Source organism: Acipenser ruthenus, chromosome 19 (genome assembly GCF_902713425.1).
Source record: "Acipenser ruthenus chromosome 19, fAciRut3.2 maternal haplotype, whole genome shotgun sequence".
Taxonomy (NCBI): Eukaryota; Metazoa; Chordata; class Actinopteri; order Acipenseriformes; family Acipenseridae; genus Acipenser; species Acipenser ruthenus.
This window is the reverse complement of record NC_081207.1, coordinates 4,584,409-4,607,398: the sequence shown is the minus strand read 5'-3', so window position 1 is coordinate 4,607,398 and position 22,990 is coordinate 4,584,409. Positions and strand designations below refer to the sequence as shown.

At 38.0% G+C, this 22,990-nt stretch overlaps 1 protein-coding gene across 5 annotated transcripts; it reads left to right on the top strand.

The window, feature by feature from the left end:
- The first annotated feature begins 1,272 nt into the window (after nt 1-1,272).
- LOC117424062 (Fc receptor-like protein 3) lies at nt 1,273-22,531 on the top strand. 5 transcript variants are annotated; one of them, XM_034928470.2, is made up of 20 exons: nt 1,279-2,534; nt 4,170-4,291; nt 6,493-6,665; nt 7,156-7,182; nt 7,314-7,352; nt 9,035-9,088; nt 10,876-10,929; nt 11,108-11,158; nt 11,393-11,446; nt 13,365-13,418; nt 13,606-13,647; nt 13,882-13,935; nt 16,193-16,246; nt 16,631-16,903; nt 17,842-18,111; nt 19,135-19,431; nt 20,109-20,210; nt 21,067-21,094; nt 21,920-21,968; nt 22,178-22,531. In XM_034928470.2, the coding sequence occupies exons 1-20, from the start codon at nt 2,340-2,342 to the stop codon at nt 22,229-22,231; spliced, it is 2,046 nt and encodes a 681-aa protein (XP_034784361.2). In that variant the 5' UTR covers nt 1,279-2,339; the 3' UTR covers nt 22,232-22,531. The 5 variants fall into 5 exon arrangements, with proteins under 5 accessions (XP_058848383.1, XP_034784361.2, XP_058848386.1 ...); XM_058992401.1 differs by having other exon boundaries at nt 1,282-2,534; nt 6,553-6,665; XM_058992400.1 differs by lacking the exon at nt 7,156-7,182 and having other exon boundaries at nt 1,273-2,534.
- The last annotated feature ends 459 nt before the right edge of the window (nt 22,532-22,990 follow it).

Genomic DNA, 22,990 nt, shown 5'->3' with positions numbered 1-22,990 from the left:
CACACTGTTCACACGGCACACAAAAATAATATCTGGACAAGTAATAGAATGTGAGGATGTTCATTTTTTTATTGCCGCTACAATCATGCGCTGTCATGTCGGTGTATTTAGTTCAACAAGTACGTGCTTGCTGTAATACTACAAGTCAGTGTGCTTGCTACAACTCAATTTTACAGCTGTGCAACGTTTTTTATGCGGCAAAAAATGTTGCCGTTTCTGTCGTAAACTTTGCAATTTTTTTTAAAAAACACAGTGAGAACAGAAATAACGTCTTTCCCTTGAACATATTCCAGTAGTTGACTAATTAATTAATTAATTGATTAATTAGTTTATTTAAAGGTTATTGTGCCCTCTTTCGATGACAGGCAGGCATCGTTCAAGTCAAGTCAGTAGCTTGTTAAGTATGGGAGGCGAAACAAAAATTAAATAATGAATGGCAATTCATTAAATGTTAAATTTAAGCAAGTATCGAATATTGAATTTTAGCATCAAATAATAAATACTAGCATTACATATTAAATTCATGTATCAAATGTTAAAGTTTAACATTAAATGTTACATTTTAACATCAAATAATAAATTCAACGCTGAATATTAAATGCAAGTATTGAATGTTAAATGCCACAGTCGAATGTTAAAAACTAGCATCAAACATTAATTATGAGCTTTATACATCCAATGTGCCTTTTATCCATTCGGCGTGCACTTTGTCATTCGATGTGGTTTTTATCCAATCAATCCCATTTGCCCCACCCCCTCATTCCCACCCCTTCCACATCGAGGAGTTCGGTGTCCCTCCTTGTTACCTGTTAACCTGTTCAGCCAATGAGAGGCTTCGATTTTCAAACTGAAATACGGTCGCTGTCTTGTGCCGTCTGTAGAAATTTAAAAGGCTCTTGTTGTTTTACCTGTTTTGTGTGTAAAAAGTTGTATATTAAATAACGTTATTAAGCCTTGCGGGTTTTTTTACAACGGTCTTTTATTTTATTAGGTTCACAGGCTGAAGCTGCTAGGCCCGACGTAGCGACCCAGCTACAGAACTATGCTCGACAAAAAATTATTCCAGCGAGAAATATGCGAGAAACTAATACCAGTGATGATACCGTTTTGGCTTTTTATGCGAACGGCCCGTTGGTGGAAGTTTTATCTGAAGTAATTTCTGAGTTACATCTGTCATCCGCGAAGACTTGGCGAACGCGCTTCAGCCTGGACCTGAAGTGAGATTGAGGATGAGAGTTTTTTAGCGAGTTTACCTTTCTAAGAGGTAAACGGTAACGTATAATATGCATTAGCCGTGGTATATCACGATTTACCAGAGACCCTTATTTCAATTAACAGAGAACAAGCTAACCTGCGATCGTTATTTGTAGGGGAATGCGGCAGCAGTGGTATAAGGGATAAGAAAGCCTTGTGCTCACACGTTAAGGATTTTTTTAGGATCCGTAAGTATTGCTTTCTTTTTAAATAGAAACAGCAGCTTCAAAAGCAGTCGTATAAAACGTGCAGCTGTCTTGGCGTATTTCCTACTGTCTCCTTTGTCCCAGGGTTTTATGGAAGACTGCTACCTCTTCTATGGGTTTTACATAGGGGTTGTTACCCACAATAATATTGAAAGTCATAATTGCACATCCAGTATTAGACCATGGGCTAGATTTTCAAAGCTATTTCAATCCAACTAGTCAACAGTGCAACTTTCAGAACAAACAAACCCCCACAAAATTATGAACCAGAAATAAACAACCTAACATTTAGCATAGTGGCTTGTAATTAGTCTTTCCAGAACTGTAAATGTTTGTTCAGAAAAAAAGTGTGCTAGTGTAAATAGCATTCAGACTACCTCATTATACATTATCCCCATGTCATTGTCATGTAAGGTGAGGCACGTCTTTTATGGATAATGGCGGCCTCTGCAGGTGAGTCAAGGTAATAGGATATAAATGCAATAACTGCAATGCATACAAATTATTATTATTATTATTATTATTATTATTATTATTATTATTATTATTATTATTATTATTATTTATTTCTTAGCAGACGCCCTTATCCAGGGCGACTTACAATTGTTACAAGATATCACATTATTTTTACATACAATTACATTATCTTTTACATACAATTACCCATTTTACAGTTGGGTTTTTACTGGAGCAATCTAGGTAAAGTACCTTGCTCAAGGGTACAGCAGCAGTGTCCCCCAGCTGGGATTGAACCCACGACCCTCCGGTCAAGAGTCTAGAGCCCTAACCACTACTCCACACTGCTGCCCAAATGGTCACAGCTCACTTTGAGGGTTAATTTGACGTGAATGAGTATGAACCTTTATCCAGAACAAAACTATGCATTATCGCTATCCTTCTCTTACCCCCACCCCCACTTACCCAATGTTGGGGAGAGATTATAAGGTGCGGTGGGTGCAGGGCCGGCAGTACAAGACCCTGCTGAGCTTCAAGATCTTTGCCGACTGGGATTTCTGCATCCAGGAGACAGACTCGGCCACGCTGAAACAAAGCAGAATCAGGAACGACCTTAAGGTGAGGCAGAGTCCTGGGCACAGCAGGTTCCTTGCTTTTACCCATGAAGCATGATGACAGCTGGAGTGCCAGAGAGCACCAGAGATGTTATTGTGAACTGCAACACAACTAGTAAAACAAAGAACTAGGGCTTCATGATGAAACTGCTGGGTTGTTTCGCGCTAGTTTTGTTGTATTTCCATTTGGATTTTATGTGAACAAAAATTCTGCAGATTGCACCAAAAAGCATTGGTCAAGAGGGGCCAATGTGGTCTTTGGGGATGTCCTTGGACAATTTCAGACCTCCCTCCACCTCATTATACATTATCATCAGGCATCATGTCTCCTTTACCACAGACTGGTATTGTTTTATGTTTTCCAATAGACAGTTCCTGCTTTGTGTAGAGGTAGACAGCAGCCCGACTGTTGCTCACTGTTCTCTCGTTGGTGTCAGATGGACCTGGATGAGGATTTAATGGAGCAAACGTGGGGTAGAATTGTTTTCGAAATCAATGATTTGAAGGAATCAGTGCCCCCTCCTGCTGTCACGAGGACAGTTCTTGTTTGTCTGTTGCAGTGCTGGGAGACGAAGGTGAGGCAGGAGATGTCCAAACTGTTGCTGTTTGATTTTCTGGCCTGCATCCAGACCACTTTCCTCCTGGACTACCCAAGAAAGTACTGGAGAAGATTTCCAAGCATTTGAGTATCCCAATTTCAACTATTGTTTCTATTACCAAGAAGCACAAGACTCATGGTACTGTCACAACGCTCCCTCGGTCTGGAAGAAAGAAGGTTCTTTCACCAAGAACAAGTACAAGAATTGTGAGGAAGGTTAATAACAATCCGAGAGTGACTGCCAAAGATATTCAAAGTGAATTGGCTGCAAGTGGGAATGGGGTTTCCATTTCAACCATAGGTCGAGTATTGCATGGTGAAGGTCTCAATGGTCGCAGGCCAAGGAAAAAGCCTTTTAGGAAAATGTCACAAGGACAATCGCTTAAAGTTTGCAAAACAGCATTTGAATGATGGCTAGGAGTTCTGATCAAAGGTCAAGCTATTTGGTCACGCTGATAGTCGTTATGTTTGGAGAAAGTCTGGTGAGGCGTACAAAGAAAAGAACACCATACCTACTGTCAAGCATGGAGGTGATAATATCCTTCTATGGAGCTGTTTTTCCTCTAATGGCACAAGAAATTTAATTCCAATACTTGGTAAAGTGGATTCCATAGCATACCAAAAGATATTGGCCAATCATCTGAAACTCTCATATTGGCTGTTTTTTAATATTTCTACTTATAATAAGATGCTCTTCAATTTGTTTGGTGTGTAATTCGACATCCCTGTTGAGCAAATAAAAATTATGATCATTTTTGGTGTTCTATATATTCTAAGGGTTTACTGTAGAATATATAGAGTGTATACTATATGAACAATGATTCTATCAGTCCCCATGGATGAAAGGCATTTTTGCTGTTATATAGCAAATAATATTGTATATGGAATATTTTTTGTTTATAAATACTATATTTCTAGCAAACTTTTGCTTTCTTCCATTGAGGCAAACAAGTCGTTTGTGGTGTGTAGAGACATTAATGCAGCATGTAGACGCTCAATGGAAATACAGCCTCGTTCTCTTCTTTTTAATTGCTCCTCCAGCAGTATAACCTGAGCTTTGAGGTGGTGGCAGCTTGCATCAACAGTCTCCCGGGAGTCGCTCAGAGAGCTCTCTATTATATCCTGTCAGAGGCCTTTGCCACCCCCTTGATCATCTCGGAATGGTACGTTAAGCCAGCCAAGTTTAACAGCAAGTGGGGGAGCTGGGTAAGCTAGCCCTTAGGGGACAAACAACTGTGATAAAGTTTACTCAAACTTCTCATTCCACTCATCAAAGCAGTCTAGAAAGAGTTTCGAGAACATGGTTTGAGTAAATGAAAAAAGGCAAATATGCTGCACATTGATAAAAATGCATGGCTTCAATGCGTTTTACAGGTATGCAACATATATTGTTTTGAATAACAATAAAAAAAAAAGCCAATTGCAATGCCAATACCGGATACCCATTGTCCTTTTTGACCAGTAAACTGCATTATTGATATGTCAATAATGCAGTATTATATTGTACTATTCTGTACTCTTTCAACTACCTAATCAGTATTTTCAAAAGCACTTGACATCACCAAGTAATGCAATTGTGTTACTATTATTATTATTATTATTATTATTATTATTATTATTATTATTATATGGAGAAGACACATGTGACTATTTTTCCAAAGCCTTCACTCCAGTCTTTAATTAAATCAAATCATTTGAAAATAAGAACATTTTAACTTAATGTTGCAAAAGGAGAAATTGTCAACCTAGGAGTACAGAATCTTAGATGTGTGGTTCTACTTTTGTAAATTTGAAAGGTGTTTTTCTCCATTTCAAAAAGTAGGAGTTAATTAAAGACTGGAATAAAAGTGGTTTGTGAACTAGGGGTCCTTCAGTGGCTCATCTGGTAAAGGCACAACCACATAGTGTGCAGGCTGTGTCAGATTTGCACCTTGGCAAATTCCACAGTGAGCATCACATTGGCTCTGGAGCGCCTGTGGGTTAGAGAGGGAGTCACCTCACCCCGCTACAGTGACTGTCCAAGCCTGGTGATTCTTAGGAACAGGAGGACAGCGATGGGGGTATACAGTCCGGAGTACATACTATCCAAGAGCTCTGAAAAGATTCCAAGGTGCTTTGCTAGAAACAGTTTAATATTACACGATGCAATCTTCATCAATATAGCGCCTTTCATGATGTAGTTAATGGCCTAGTCGCCCCAAGCCACGAGGAACAGGCGGGGTAGAAATTAGAAAAAATGAACTGCCAGCCCCCCACCCCTCCCCGGGAGGACCCGGTGGACCCCTGTGGCTTCCGACCTGCAATGAGCCACCTGGGACATAGCGAGGAGTCTGGGGTGAGCAGGAGTACACCTGCAAGAAGAATAAATGTCCCTGAGGTGAACGTTGAAAACATGAACCTCACTCTGTATAGATTTCTTTAAGGCTCAATGGGCCATATTTTCAAAGCACTCCAGTCTTTAATTAACTCCTATTATTTTAACAGAGATCAAATTCATATTAATGTTACCAATTGAGACACAAACAACTTGAGGGTGCTCGGGAGACCTTTATTACCTGGCTGTTTGGCTTTGTCAGGTGTTTTCTTCCAGCCAAAGAATAGCAGTTAATTAAAGACTGGAGTAAACGCTGTCTAGCCCAGTATTTCAGGAGTAATGTGCTGTGTTTATGCTACTTGATGTAATTTAAAGATCATTTACTGCAGTGTGTTTCTGTCCTGTTTCTTGGCACTGTGGTGAAAGACAATGTTATTTTTTTTAATGCCGGTCCCCATTTGTGCCTCTGCTCAGCTGTGCATTTCCTCCTTACTTTCCTTCAAAACCAGCTTCTTTTGTTTCATAGCCTTCAGGATAAGGCAATGAGGAACAAGGAGAATAACAGCAGTGCTGTATGGTTTTGTTTTGCATGGGGTAAGTCACAATCCCATGTAGAAGCCCAGGAAAGTGTCTTAGATAAGCATGAGAAAGAACAGCAACTATGGATCAAGCATGTGGGTTAACAGCGATGGTAATAGGTGTAGGCTGCTGAACACATTTCCAGGTGCGTATTGTAAAACTGGCGTGAAAACTGCTGTGTTTCAATAAACAATATAATTTACTATGGCTAATTAGTTTTTCTCTTGCTTATTTAGTATGCAGTAAGATGGCTCTTTTCTAACCACACCTCATTGTGCATTATCATCCTATGCTTTATCATGCTTCCCAGTGTATTTGAACTCACTCTGCCATGCTTTTATCATGCTGGCCCACAGTAAACTTTCAAGAGGGAGGGATTGCTCTAACATTATGAGGAGTTAGCCTCCCTGCTATCTCCTCAGTGCAGACGGCATATTGCAGTGACTGCACCTCCCCTGCTACGCACTTTAGGGTGGGAACGCTTGCAACGGTCAAAGGAAAAAACAAGTTGGGTTCCTCTTACACTTCCAGTTCCAGCATAAGAACAATAGTGAGGAACTCATTGAGGGGACACAGTGACCCGAGGCTCGTCCGAGGAATGGGATTAAACATGAGAGTTCAGGGAGAGATCCTGTTCATCCTGGGTGAGTAGCACTATTAGCAGGGAGGCTTGTAATTCAGCTTGTGGATGATACTGGGACACTACCCATAGAAAAGCTGACCGCGGTATACTGTACCATGATATAAGCACAGGAAAACATGTTAAAGCAAAGAAAAGCAGGATGGAGCAGCCATGGTAAAATCGCATTAGCATGGGGGACTGCAACGTTACTTTAGCAGCAATTACTCTGCATTAACCTGCTGTTCACATGCTTTGAATAATTGTTTTTTTTTTAAACTGCAAGATTGAATATAATACATAATTAAAAATGTGTATAAGATGGTTATTCTTCTGATTGTGGTATCATTCTGACCTTTATTTAACTCGGAGATACTATTGTGCTGTTAAAAAGTACAGACAACATGAAAATGGTGTGCAATTATTTAATACTGCATACATTGACAGAAAAAAAAGTAAAACATCTTTCAAATAACTTTCTAATGCTAAAAAAACATTTGCTTTCCCTTATTCAGCTTTTGCTTGCAAAGTCTTTGAAACAAGTAAGTTTTATTTTCTATTAAACTATTGATACTAGTATTGTATCCTTGTAAGCTACCGCCTCTAAATGACCACATTTGTCTGATTGATGTTTATTATCTCCTGTTGTTTGTTTCTTTAAATGACACATCAGCTGGCAATACCACCCTGTATTCTGAAGCTGCAACCCTGGGTAAGTTTAAACTTTTTTTTAATATTGTGGTTATTTAGTGTCTAAGAAATTAAATGGAGACACTTTATGTAATATTCATAATATTATTAGACAAGTGTTTGAATCGGTTTTCAAAATTGAACCAATTAAACTTCCACCCTGACCCTGAAGTAGTTAATTATATACCTGTTAAACCTGGAGTGGAATTGCCCTCCAGGACTGGGATTGGACAGCCCTGCACTTACTGGTGTGTTTGTTAACATTCACTAGGGGGCAGAGTGTTGTAGGAGGGGTCGGGTTAATGGTTACACTCTGGTGTACCAGCTGTATCAAGAGAGAAGACATGTTTGAGAGCTCTATAGAGGAAACAGGGTGCTTTAAGTCTCTGAGTTTTAAAAAGTAACTGTGCTGTGATGACTGAAACTTGAAACTGTATTCAAAATGATTCTAAATGACAAAAATAATAGGTTAGTTAAGAGGAAGAGCTGATCTTTCAACCTGCTTTATTTCTTTATGCCCTGTCATTGTTTTACACAAATTATGAGAAGTATGATGCATCCTCAGATTTTGCGGTGCAGGTTTGCAATTTCGATGGGTCTTGACAACAGATCATTGAATCATGATGAGGTGAGAACTGTGTGCGACTCTTAAGAAACACACATGAGAAAGAAAAATGCGGTTATCTAGAGTACCTCAAATGTAATGGGCACACTTTCTGTTCATTTTTAAGACACCAGCACATCTATAATGAAAGTTGACACTTCTAGTCAGCCTACAACATATATAACAAAAAAAATATTGTGGTTATTTACAGCCTGATTTTGAAAAGGGACAGAGGGAAAAGCAGGTCGCAGAACACCTTTGCGACTCCAGATAAGTTGCAAAATGTATTTTCAAAAGCCATATAAGTCAGTAGCGCAATGGAATTGTAGGCTTTGCGCTTTTTTGAAAATACACTTGCATTACAGCTTGTTAAGCAATGGAAATTCATAATTGGTTCTATTTTGCAAATAACACCTTATTTTCAAAAGCTGCAAAACACCAAATACACTTGCTAACTAAGACATGCCCCCTCTCGTGTCTTACTTAAACTACAATGGAGGATATCGAGGCACTTCCAATTCTTGGACTGCAGCACGAGAGGGAAGGGATGAGGAAAAAATGACCCTACCCTAAACCTAGAATATTTCATCCTGTCAGACATTTCTAAATCTAACTCTAAAACAAGTTATGCGTAGATACAGATTGGATATAGGCACTATTACAGAGCTGTGTGATCTGCTTAAGTCTGATTTAGAATCACAAACAGCTCACTGTCACGCTATACCTGTACCTGTAAAGGTTACAGTAGCCATTCATTGTCTATGATTAGACAAGTGTTAAAAGGGTGAGAAGGCTGAGTCACTGAGTCACTGCAGGGTCTGCAGCTCCTCAGAGTCAGACTCCTGATCCAAACACATATATTACAGGTAAGGCATCCCAATGGGATATATTCCAACACAGAAATAAACATTTCCTTTAGGGGCTTCTAAGTAGAAAGCCTGGATTGATGTAACAAGGATCTCTGTGACCTCAGGCCTGACCAATGTGTCCATCAAGCCGGTCTATCGGCCGCTCCTGTAATGGATATTGGTGCCACAATTCAAATGATTATCTACTATTGTTTGTTTATATAAATGACACACTTTCTGTTGATTTTTAAGACAACAGCACATCTGAAATGAAAGTTTACACTACTGTTCAGTCTTCAGCCCTGGGTAAGTATAAACAAATATAAAAAAAAATCGTGTTTCTTTATTTATTTATTTGTTTGTTTGTTTATTTAGCAGATGCCTTTATCCAAGGCGATTTGCAGAGACCAGGGTGTGTGAACTATGCATTAGCTGCAGAGTCACTTACAAATACGTCTCATCCGAAAGACGGAGCACAAGGAGGTTAAGTGACTTGCTCAGGGTCACACAATGAGTCAGTGGGTGAGGTAGGATTCGAACCAGAGACCTCCTGGTTACAAGCCCTTTTCTTTAACCACTGGACCAGCCTGATTTTGAAAAGGGGCAGAGGGAAAAGCAGGTCGCAAAACACATTTGTGACTCCAGATAAGTTGCAAAATGTATTTTCAAAAGCTGTATAAGTCAGTAGCGCAATGGAATTGTAGGCTTTGCGCTTTTTTGAAAATACACTTGCATTACAGCTCGTTAAGCAATGGAAATTCATAATTGGTTCTATTTTGCAAATAACATCTTATTTTCAAAAGGTGCAAAACACCAAATACACTCGCTAATTAAGACATGCCCCCTCTCAGGTCAGACATTTCTAAATCTAACTCTAAAACAAGTTATGCGTAGATACAGATTGGATATAGGCACTATTACAGAGCTGTGTGATCTGCTTAAGTCTGATTTAAAATCACAAACAGCCCACTGTCACGCTATACCTGTACCTGTAAAGGTTACAGTAGCCATTCATTTCCATGCAATGGGTGCCATCCAGACAGCAGCTGGGGACAGATCAGGCGTCTGTCAGTCCTCTTTGTCAAAGATACTGACTGATGTCAGAGATGCACATTTATGTAGGGAAAGGGTTCCAATTGGGGATGTGGAACAAAATAAAACCAAACACAAATATTATCAGTTGTCTGACTTCCCAAACGTGCTAGGTGTGATAGATTGCACACATGTTGCAATATCCCCAGATTCAAGGAATGAAAACATCATCATTCTTTAACTGTGCAAGTTTTATGTACTGCTCAATGTATCACGGATGTAGTTGCTAAGTACCCTGTTTCATGCCACAACTCATTTATCGTGGAGAACAGTGCCTTATTTAGAAAATTCGATCGGGCTTTTAAGTGGAGGTTGGCAAATTTTAGAATATATTAAATACATAATTAACACATGACCATTCGAAAAAATATGTAACAAATGCATATTAATGTTTAACATTGTTATTATGATTTTTCACAAAACTCCATAAACATTCAGATATTGCATGTAAAGAATATGAATATTAATAAAAGACTATTAATAAAAGACTATAGGCACGCTTTATTATTATTATTATTATTATTATTATTATTATTATTATTATTATTATTATTTAGTCATTTAGCAGACGCTTTTATCCAAAGCGACTTACAGAGACTTCTTTATTTGAACTTTTTATGGAAGAGGTTGTGTTTATTTTTTCAGTTGAAAATCAGGCTGTTTATGTAATATTCATAACATTATTAGAAAAGTATTTGAATGTGTTAGAAATTGTGAATGTGTTTATTTTTCACTCCGTTTAATGTTAAAAATGAACTATACTGTCTTTAGGATTACAATTTGGTTATAGCTTTTAAAAAGTACAGAATAACAGCAACAAAAAACAAAGCAGTGTGGAATTATTTAATGCTGCATAAAACAACAAGAAAAAACACTAGATGTCTTTATCACATTTGCTGGTTATTTTGGTGTCTATGATTCTTCTTGGATATTGGGGCCACAATTCAAATGATTATCTACTATTGTTTATTTAAATGAAACAATTTCTGTTCATTTTTAAGACATCAGCACATCTGGAATCAATGCTGACTATTCTAGTCCAGCTATAACCCTGGGTAAGTTTAAACAAACATTTAAAACAAATTTATAAGCATTCCATTTTTTGGGGGTTTGTGAAATAAAATAGGTATACTATGTGATATTCGTAACACTATGATTAGACACGTGTTAAAAGGGTGAGAAGGCTGAGTCACTTCATTGAGTCTTAATAATTTGTGTCTTTTTTTCATGCAGGGCCTGCAGCTCCTCAGAGTCAGACTCCTGATCCAAACACATATATTACAGGTAAGGCATCCCAATGGGATGTATTCCAACCCAGAAATAAACATTTCCTTTAGGGGCTTCTAAGTAAAAAGTCTGGATTGATGTAACAAGGATCTCTGTGACCTCAGGCCTGACCAATGTGTCCATCAAGCCGGTCTATCAGCCGCTCCTGTAATGGATATTGGTGCCACAATTCAAATGATTATCTACTATTGTTTGTTTATATAAATGACACACTTTCTATTCATTTTTAAGGCAGCAGCACATCTGAAATGAAAGTTTACACTTCTGTTCAGTCTACAGCCCTGGGTAAGTTTAAACAAATATAAAAAAAATATATATTGTGTTTGTTTATTTATTTATTTATTTATTTATTTATGTGTTTATTTAGCAGATGCCTTTATCCAAGGCGACTTACAGAGACTAGGGTGTGTGAACTATGCATCAGCTGCAGAGTCACTTACAAATACGTCTCACCCGAAAGACGGAGCACAAGGAGGTTAAGTGACTTGCTCAGGGTCACACAATGAGTCAGTGGGTGAGGTGGGATTCGAACCGGGGACCTCCTGGTTACAAGCCCTTTTCTTTAACCACTGGACCAGCCTGATTTTGAAAAGGGGCAGAGGGAAAAGCAGGTTGCAAAACACCTTTGCGACTCCAGATAAGTTGCAAAATGTATTTTCAAAAGCCGTATAAGTCAGTAGCGCAATGGAATTGTAGGCTTTGCGCTTTTTTGAAAATACACTTGCATTACAGCTCGTTAAGCAATGGAAATTCAAAATTGGTTCTATTTTGCAAATAACACCTTATTTTCAAAAGGTGCAAAACACCAAATACACTTGCTAACTAAGACATGCCCCCTCTCGTGTCTTACTTAAACTACAATGGAGGATATCGAGGCACTTCCAATTCTTGGACTGCAGCATGAGAGGGGAGGGATGAGGAAAAAATGACCCTACCCTAAACCTAGAATATTTCATCCTGTCAGACATTTCTAAATCTAACTCTAAAACAAGTTATGCGTAGATACAGATTGGATATAGGCACTATTACAGAGCTGTGTGATCTGCTTAAGTCTGATTTAGAATCACAAGCAGCCCACTGTCACGCTATACCTGTACCTGTAAAGGTTACAGTAGCCATTCATTTCCATGCAATGGGTGCCATCCAAACAGCAGCTGGGGACAGATCAGGCATCTGTCAGTCCTGTTTGTCAAAGATACTGACTGATATCAGAGATGCACATTTATGTAGGGAAAGGGTTCCAATTGGGGATGTGGAACAAAATAAAACCAAACACAAATATTATCAGTTGTCTGACTTCCCAAACGTGCTAGGTGTGATAGATTGCACACATGTTGCAATATCCCCAGATTCAAGGAATGAAAACATCATCATTCTTTAACTGTGCAAGTTTTATGTAATGCTCAATGTATCACGGATGTAGTTGCTAAGTACCCTGTTTCATGCCACAACTCATTTATCGTGGAGAACAGTGCCTTATTCAGAAAATTCGAACAGGGGCTTTTAAGTGGAGGTTGGCAAATTTTAGAATATATTAAATACATAATTAACACATGACCATTCGAAAAAATATGTAACAAATGCATATTAATGTTTAACATTGTTATTATGATTTTTCACAAACCTCCATAAACATTCAGATATTGCATGTAAAGAATATGAATATTAATAAAAGACTATTAATAAAAGACTATAGGCACACTTTATTATTATTATTATTATTATTATTATTATTATTATTATTATTATTATTATTTAGTCATTTAGCAGACGCTTTTATCCAAAGCGACTTACAGAGACTTCTTTATTTGACCTTTTTATGGAAGAGGTTGTGTTTATTTTTTCGGTTGAAAATCAGGCTGTTTATGTAATATTCATAACATTATTAGAAAAGTATTTGAATGTGTTAGAAATTGTGAATGTGTTTATTTTTCACTCCGTTAAATGTTAAAAATGAACTATACTGTCTTTAGGATTACAATTTGGTTATAGCTTTTAAAAAGTACAGAATAACAGCAACAAAAAACAAAGCAGTGTGGAATTATTTAATGCTGCATAAAACAACAAGAAAAAACACTAGATGTCTTTATCACATTTGCTGGTTATTTTGGTGTCTATGATTCTTCTTGGATATTGGGGCCACAATTCAAATGATTATCTACTATTGTTTATTTAAATGAAACAATTTCTGTTCATTTTTAAGACATCAGCACATCTGGAATCAATGCTGACTATTCTAGTCCAGCTATAACCCTGGGTAAGTTTAAACAAACATTTAAAACAAATTTATAAGCATTCCATTTTTTGGGGGTTTGTGAAATAAAATAGGTATACTATGTGATATTCGTAACACTATGATTAGATACGTGTTAAAAGGGTGAGAAGGCTGAGTCACTTCATTGAGTCTTAATAATTTGTGTCTTTTTTTCATGCAACGTCTGCAGCTCCTCAGACTCAGACTCCTGATCCAAACACATATACTACAGGTAAGGCATCCCAATGGGATGTATTCCAACCCAGAAATAAACATTTCCTTTAGGGGCTTCTAAGTAAAAAGTCTGGATTGATGTAACAAGGATCTCTGTGACCTCAGGCCTGACCAATGTGTCCATCAAGCCGGTCTATCAGCCGCTCCTGTAATGGATATTGGTGCCACAATTCAAATGATTATCTACTATTGTTTGTTTATATAAATGACACACTTTCTATTCATTTTTAAGGCAGCAGCACATCTGAAATGAAAGTTTACACTTCTGTTCAGTCTACAGCCCTGGGTAAGTTTAAACAAATATAAAAAAAATATATATTGTGTTTATTTATTTATTTATTTAGCAGATGTCTTTATCTAAGGCGACCTACAGAGACTAGGGTGTGTGAACTATGCATCAGCTGCAGAGTCACTTACAAATACGTCTCACCCGAAAGACGGAGCACAAGGAAGTTAAGTGACTTGCTCAGGGTTACACAATGAGTCAGTGGGTGAGGTGGGATTCGAACTGGGGACCTCCTGGTTACAAGCCCTTTTCTTTAACCACTGGACCAGCCTGATTTTGAAAAGGGGCAGAGGGAAAAGCAGGTCGCAAAACACCTTTGCGACTCCAGATAAGTTGCAAAATGTATTTTCAAAAGCCGTATAAGTCAGTAGTGCAATGGAATTGTAGGCTGCGCTTTTTTGAAAATACACTTGCATTACAGCTCGTTAAGCAATGGAAATTCATAACTAGTTCTATTTTGCAAATAACACCTTATTTTCAAAAGGTGCAAAAAATCAAATACACTCGCTAATTAAGACATGCCCCCTCTCGTGTCTTATTTAAACTACAATGGAGGATATCGAGGCACTTCCAATTCTTGGACTGCAGCACGAGAGGGAACGAATGAGGAAAAAATGACCCTACCCTAAACCTAGAATATTTCGTCCCCTTCAGACATTTCTAAATCTCTAAAACAAGTTATGCGTAGATACAGATTGGATATAGGCACTATTACAGAGCTGTGTGATCTGCTTAAGTCTGATTTAGAATCACAAGCAGCCCACAGTCACACTATACCTGTACCTGTAAAGGTTACAGTAGCCATTCATTTCCATTTAATGGGTGCCATCCAGACAGCAGCTGGGGACAGATCAGGCGTCTGTCAGTCTTTTATGTCAAAGATACTGACTGATGTCACAGATGCACTTTTCTGTAGTGAAAGGGTTCCACCTGTGAATGTGGAACAAAATAGAACCAAACACAAATATTTTCAGTTGTCTGGCTTCCCAAACGTGCTAGGTGTGATAGATTGCACACATGTTGCAATATTCCCAGATTCAAGGAATGAAAACATCATCATTCTTTAACTGTGCAGGTTTATATGATGCTCAATGTATTATCTAATTTTAGAATATATTAAATACATAATTAACATACGACCATTCGAAAACATATGTAACAAACGCATATTAATGTTTAACATTGTTATTATGATTTTTCACAAACCTCCACAAACATTCGGATATTGCATGTAAAGAATATGAATATTAATATTGCATCAGAGACTACAGGCATGGCTTTTTTTTTTTTTTTTTTTTTTTTAATTTAGTCGTCGCCAATTATTTTACCCCGGTTTTCACCCCAATTTAGCATGCCCAATTATTATCTGTATCCTCGGCTCACCGCTTGCAACCCCACCGCTGACTCGAGAAACGGAGGCTGGAACACGCGTCCTCCGAAACGTGCTCCTGCCAAGCCGTCATTTTTCGCACTGCAGATCCACAGCAATGCCACCAGACCTATAGTGCCGGAGGACAACACAGATCTGGCGGTTCCACTGCAGAGCCACAGGCGCCGTTTAGGCCACAGGGGTCGCTGATGCGTGGTGAGCCGTGGATTCCCCTGCCGACCTAAGCCCTCCCTACCCGGGCAGCGCTCAGCCAATTGTGCGCCGCCCCCTAGGAACTCCCAGCCACGGTCGATTCGAACCTGCGATCTCCAGGCTATAGGGCACATCCTGCACTCCGCGCGGAGCGCCTTTACTCAATGCGCCACTCGGGAGCCCGCAGGCATGCTTTTTTATTATTATTATTATTATTATTATTATGGTTATTATTATTATTATTATTATTATTATTATTATTATTATTATTATTTAGTCATTTAGCAGATGCTTTTATCCAAAGCGACTTACAGAGACTTCCTTATTTGACCTTTTTATGGAAGAGGTTGTGTGTATTTTTTTAGTTGAAAATCAGCTGAAAATCAGTATTCATAAAATTATTAGAATCTGTTAGAAATTGTGAATGTGTTTATTTTTTACTCCGTTTAGGATTACAATTTGGTTATAGCTTTTAAAAAGTACAGAATAACAACAACAAAAAACAAAGCAGTGTGCAATTATTTAATGCTGCATAAAACAACAAGAAAAAACACTCTCTTTATCACATTTGCTGGTTATTTTGGTGTCTAATTCTTGGATATTGGTGCCACAATTCAAATGGTTATCTACTATTGTTTGTTTATATAAATGACACACTTTCTGTTCATTTTTAAGGCACCAGCACATCTACAATGAAAGTTGACCCTTCTAGTCAAGCTACAACCCTGGGTAAGTTTAAACAAATATAAAAAAAAAAAAAATACTCTCTTTTACATGGTTCATTGTTTACCATACTTCTCCTTTCCCATATATTCCTGCACATGCATTATCATTCAATCATTCTAAGCCTAAGATCAAATGGAGTTGCCTTAGCAACTCTGCTTCTGCCAATGTCATCTCCAGCAAGCTGGTTTAACATTACTAACACATTGTCTTTCATATGATTACTGATACATTTTCACCTTTAAATCAGTTTCAAAATATGATTACTGATACAGAAAACCTTTAAATCAGTTTCAAAATAATGAATGCGTTTTCTGACACATTTTAGGGATTCGTTTTAATTCAGATTGGATGCTTTGCTAACTGTTTTTGCTGTGTGATGTCTTGCAGTGCCGGTTGAGGATGTTACAGTTGAGTCTGACCCACCCTCTGCTAAAGTATGGGAAGGTGAAAGGTTAACTCTGACCTGCAATGCGGCGAAAGGCAATCGTCTCCGTTATGAATGGCATTTCAAAAGAAAAACAGCGACCATGAAATTAGTAACTTCAGGCAGATCGATGACTATTCACAGAGTTCTCGAAAATCAGGCTGGGAATTACAGTTGTGTAGCAAACAATAATCTAACAGCAGGTCATAGCCAGGACATAGAAGTGGAGGTCAAAGGTAAAGTGCATTTAAGTCTTTTGTTGAATTATTTAGTCAAATATAATATAGTACAGAGTAAGCAGCTTTAAATGGCTGAAGTGTTAGACTGACATTGTGTTCATGATCTGCAAGGCTAATTGAGCCCCAGTGTTTTTTACTCACCACATCTTTGTTTGGTTCTAAATACCGTGTTTTTTATATGTTCAATGCTAAGGTTCTTTGGCCTGAGTTCAGAAGCTGCTCACTTGTCATAAGCATGTGTAAAGTAAGCTGCGGTGTCTTTATGTTAGTGAGTGCCAGTACCATCTTGTAAATGCCAGCAGTTTTCTTTTGCATAGCTGGCAATACAGAGTAGTTCCTCACTAGACAATGCTGGTGCCATCTACCATAAAGTCACTTATGTTACATATGCCTATGATTGCCAACCAGAGAAGATCAACTTCCGAACTCGGGTTCAACATGAAGCGGTAACACTTTACATTGTGTCTCTAATTACTGTGTATTTACATAGTGGTTACATGTGTACTTACACATAATTATATGTAATTATACATAGTTACAATGTATTTAATGTAAACCTAAACCTAACCCTAACCATAATCCTTTTATGATACAATTGTGTACTTACATATATCGTGCAAAAAGATTTACACATTAAGTGCATTGTAACTATTCATAATAACATTGTAATTATGTGTAAGGACACCTGTATTTACCAAGTAACTACATGTAAAGTGTTACCCTGGAAGCTGCTTATCCTCTGATAACTCCATTGGTAATGAAGTATAAAGAGTTCAGAATTGTGATACATGTTAATATTAATAACTACAATGTCAACACATTAGAATCCAGTTTCTGGTTTATTGGTTGCAAGCTATTGGTTTCCTTGTAGATTTCAGTATATATGTTGTCTGTATTCTTCTTCTGATGCATGTCATGTGTTATATTTTGTATAGTGCCTGTCTCCGTTCCCAGAATTTGGTATTCTGTACAAAAACAAGTCAATAACTACAGAGCAAGAATAACATGCGAGGCAGAGAGAGGATCCCCACCAGTTACCTTCACTCTCCTCGGAAACAGAAGGAAGATCATGAACAATACAGGAGACTTGCTCAATGTTACATTCGTCTTACCTATTACCTTAGATCAGAATATGGGCATTTTCACATGTCAAGCTGAGAATGGCAAGAAACCCGTGCACAGTGTTACACAGACGGTGTCTGTAGGTATGTATGTCTGTAGGTATGTAGGTCTGTAGGTATGTATGTCTGTAGGTCTGTAGGTGTGTATGTCTGTAGGTATGTAGGTCTGTATGTCTGTAGGTATGTATGTCTGTAGGTATGTAGGTCTGTAGTGTCTGTAGGTATGTATGTCTGTAGGTATGTAGGTATGTATGTCTGTAGATCTGTAGGTATGTAGGTCTGTAGGTATGTAGGTCTGTAGGTATGTAGGTCTGTAGGTATGTAGTGTGTGTAGGTATGGACGTAAAATAACTTCTTCTCAATCTTGATTAGCGAGTGGTTTCACAGCCCCTGCTTAGCATTCATCGCTGATTACCTCATCTCACTTTAGCACTAATTTGGGTCTGCAAAACCAGCCATTCCAGTTTGTATTCCTTCAACGTCTGAGTCTATTGAATTGATCTAAAAACAGTGGCAAATATAAATACAGTACAAATATTGACTGACCATAATAGTTTTTACTGTAATTGTACTTCTACTGGCTTTTTACACACTTTAAAAGACAAAACTACAAGTTGGTACCAAAGGGTTAGTTTTAATGATCTATACGGTTTAGATCAATTGAATTAACTTTATTTAGCGTGCACAAAGTTAAATGAACTGCATTCAGTTATACCCAGAATATAGATTGGAACAAGATTGAAGCCTCGTACTGAATTGCTTTCTTTTGTAATTCAGTTTCTTGTAGTTCAGTTTTGTGTCAGAAAGTGTTTTTTTTTTGTCAATTTTGTTGCATGCTTTCTTTTTGTCACCCCAAGTTACGATCTACGTGGGATATTTGTTCTTCCTTTAACTAAGTGACTACTATTTAAAGCACAGTAATTAGAGACACTTAATGTAAAGTGTTACCCCAATATGTTTAGTAAGTAAGTGGTGCAAGTGGGGGTAAAATGGGCATGAAATGTCACTCCCCCAGACACCAGAAACCAGCAGGGGTTTCTTAGGCAGGACAGTTACTGTACAAGCGAACCAAATGCAAACCCTGATTCTCTCTGTTATTGCTTTCAGCACGTGTGCGAGGCGTTAGCCTGGAGAGCAGGCCACACCCATTGGAAGTGTCTGTGAATGAAGAAATGGTGTTTACCTGCTCAGTGGAGGAAGGCACCTTCCCTGTGTATAAGTGGATGTTTAATGGACATCATTTACAGGCCAACCCTGATTCCTACTCACTTAACCAGCAAGGAAATATACTAACCATCCCGTCTGCTACTCTGGTTCATAACGGCACTTATGTCTGTTCAGTCTGCGATGCCTTTGACAAGACACACTGCATCAAGAGCGCCGCCCTTCAGGCTGAAGTGAAAGGTACTGCAATGTGCTCACTCAGCTGACTGGCTGTCCTGAGTAATATATTAGAAGTCAAGTCCCCATTGGAACCTATTAGCAGCAACTGCACTTACGATATCGCTGAGAGTGTAGGTCTCGCTCTCAGAATGTCAGCGACAAAGAATTCTAAACATTTAAACTGCAACTTAAACAGATTAAGCATGTTAATATCAGGGTTTCGTCTGATTTTTACTTAGATTTAATGACATGTTTAAAAGTGTCTCTAATCACATGCATGACAGACCCGACACAGCAAAGAGTGTGCAAGAAATACACTCCCAACTTGAAACATACATAAAGATGTTTCTGCCTGCTTTGGAAACGGAGCCCAGATATTTATCACATTGTGATAGTGTCGACATCTTCTGTGTCGTGCATCAATTGGACACAATACAGCGGCTCCTGAACGTAGCACCCACCTGCCCTCTTGATGGTCATTAATGGTTTCATCCAAAACCATAAAACACTCAATTGTGATATAAGTAGTAATGCCAAAAGTAGCTTGCAAAATTCAATCGACTAGCATACTTCTGAAGACATTGAGGAAGACTAGCCAAAACCTCCTCAGTGCTCATTATCTACTCTCCTTATATTTTAGGGTTGACTGTATTTACAGTTGTGTAAACTGTCCTGTTTTTATATTTTGGTCCTTACAGAAGTGGTTGCTGTTTCCATTGAAGCCGTTGCAGTAGTTTTCTGTTGCTTTCTTTTCCTGGTGATTGTTCTCAGCGTGTGCTGTGTGGTTGCCTTTAAATACAGTGAGTTTTAAATAAATATATACAGTATAACCTCAATCTGTAACAGCCCTGGTAAAATAGTTAGCCATGCATCACTCCCATTTTACAGCAGTTTGAGCCATTCCAGGTGTTATTATGATCTTACTCCAACACACATAAGCTTGTCACCTCGATTGCTAATTAAAAGCTCACTGTAAAAATGAATCAAACGTCTGTGCAACTGGAGTCATTTTCCCATCCCATCTATGCCTATCTGCATGTTGTTTCTTTTCTAAAAGAAGTTAAACAATCTTACTGTCATGAACCAAGCAGTAAACAACTCAAAACAACATGATATCTATTCCTATATTTAAATACAGTAAGTGGATCCTTCATTGTTCATAATTCTGTACATACAATGAGTTTGTATTGTTTACAAACTAACTTTTAAATGTGGCCCATTCTGTACAAAAGCAGGAGCAGGCTGTCACTCATACATATATTTAAAATGCATCAGTTTGTACATGGGAATGTATTCTTCATTAAAATAGCCTCGGCTGGACTTACTATTGTTATACCTTCTAAGGAGTATGATGATCAAAGTGAGTGGTTCATTTTATTATTGAATTATTCAGACTTGTGGTGTGTATTAAACCTCTGAAGGACATTAAGCTAATTAAACAAAGTAAGCAAAAAAGTGTGATCACGTTGTGCTTTAATTAGGCATATTAAACAACTTCTAAATACATTTTACCATTTGTGGTGATGTGCTCCTTTTCTCTTACTATTTTAAATGAATTGTATGTGTGGCCTATTAAAGTCAGCAAAAGATTTTGAGTGGCAGTTTTGAATCTGAATCACTTTCCAGTAACACGCTTCTTGTCTTTTGTCCCTGCAGGGACAGGAGAGTATTATCCAAACTCAGGGTAAGACTGGCTTCATTCTTCTGAACCACTGCACAGACTGCAGCGCCTGCACGGGCCTGTGCTCCTTCACTCACCAGAGATCGAGGGAGTGACTCCCTCACCTGTTTCATTTACCTGTCCCGTGGTGGGATTGAATCAAACTTTCAATATATACATATATACAGTATTATTATTATTATTATTATTATTATTATTATTATTATTATTATTATTATTATTATTATTATTATTATTTATTTCTTAGCAGACGCCCTTGTTACAATTGTTACAAAATATTACAGTATAAAATATCACATTACAGATAAGAGCAGTTATAAAGTGCTGTAAAATCAGTAGAAAATATGATCAAATTCAAATAAGAGCAAAATAAAGAATACAGTTAATAATTACCTTTAAGAGTGAGTTTGACTAAGAGCAGTTAACTTATAGTAAAAAGTCCATGAAGAGCACAAGTACGATAAGTGGATGAGAATGATATAGTATATAGTGTCACAGCTGACAATACTGTGTCAATTTAGTGTCTGGGTTCAATTTGCTTAGCTGGAAACTGCAAAACTATCAGTTTGGAGCACCTTTAAACCACTGCTGGAATATCTTGCAGATAACCCTTATAAATGCTTACCATAGCAAAAGCATAGCAAAGTGTATAAAGAATAGCGAGTTCGAGGCATGGTACAGGTAAACTATGGTAAATGCAAACGCATGGGAGAACTGCAAAGATGCCGTGCAGAAATACTGTGAACTTTTCCAAGGAAAGAGCTGTTTGTTAAACTAGCTGACTTCACTTCAGTAATTAATATAGTGTATTTCTTTTTTTTCTGCCAGTGTTGGAATGGAAAAAAGTGCAATCTGGGATAAAGATATGGATGAGCAGGTAATGACTTCAGAACAGTCTTTCACAGTCTTTTAGGCAGTGTTTAAGAGCCGGAAAAAAAAAAAAAAACATTAAAAATACAATTGTCTAGTGGATTTACATTGTGAGATCGCTGCCCTGCTCCTCTGTAATGTCCGCACACACAGAAACACCACCACGCTCTGTTTTTTGTGTTGTTGATTTAACATTTTGTTTTCTCCTTTTCCAAGTTAAGGGACTGTTCCATGGACAACTCTGATCTGGAAAGCGTTACGAAAATGTGAAGTTCAGCCCGTCCTAGGATTTACGTGTCAGAGTCACCGGGATGAAGGAGAGGCTGTGGGTTTAGGGAGGGACACCAGTTCTAGCTAATTGGCAGCTGTGATTGAAAAGACTGAGAGCAGAGGATGGTCAGGTGGTCATATTTAAGAGGGATCTTAGGAGTTCATAGCTGAGTGCCAATGCTTGCAATAATATGCAGTGACGGCTTCTGATGTATTATCGTTACTTTCCACTGTTATATTACAATAAATGAGTGGGGAGGGGGCGCATGTCATGCTCGCTCACACCGCACCACTGTCAAAGTTTTGTATGTACATTCTTTACGTTTTGGGAGGCTGCACGTCTTTACCCATTGCTTGTATTTCTGAAATATACTTGTGTCTGTGTGTACTTTAGGTAGGGCTGTATATTTTGTAAAACAAATTTGCTTACTTCACAACATTTGACAGTCTAAAAAGATAGATAGATAGATAGATAGATAGATAGATAGATAGATAGATAGAGTTACAGGAAAATAATTCCATCTCGGGTTTCTGTGACGTCATAAATTACGAGACCGAAGGTCGAGTCATTTATAAACTGTCACAGAAACCTGAGATGGAATTGTTTTCCTGTAACTCACTGAAGAGGCCCATCTATTATTTTTTATATTACATGGATACCCTTGTGATGCTAATATTAAAGAAGACGAGGTTCAGCAGTACAGTTGGGTTTTTTAAACGTAGTGTTTCAGCGCTGTACAGACGTTCTGTGTCGTTATC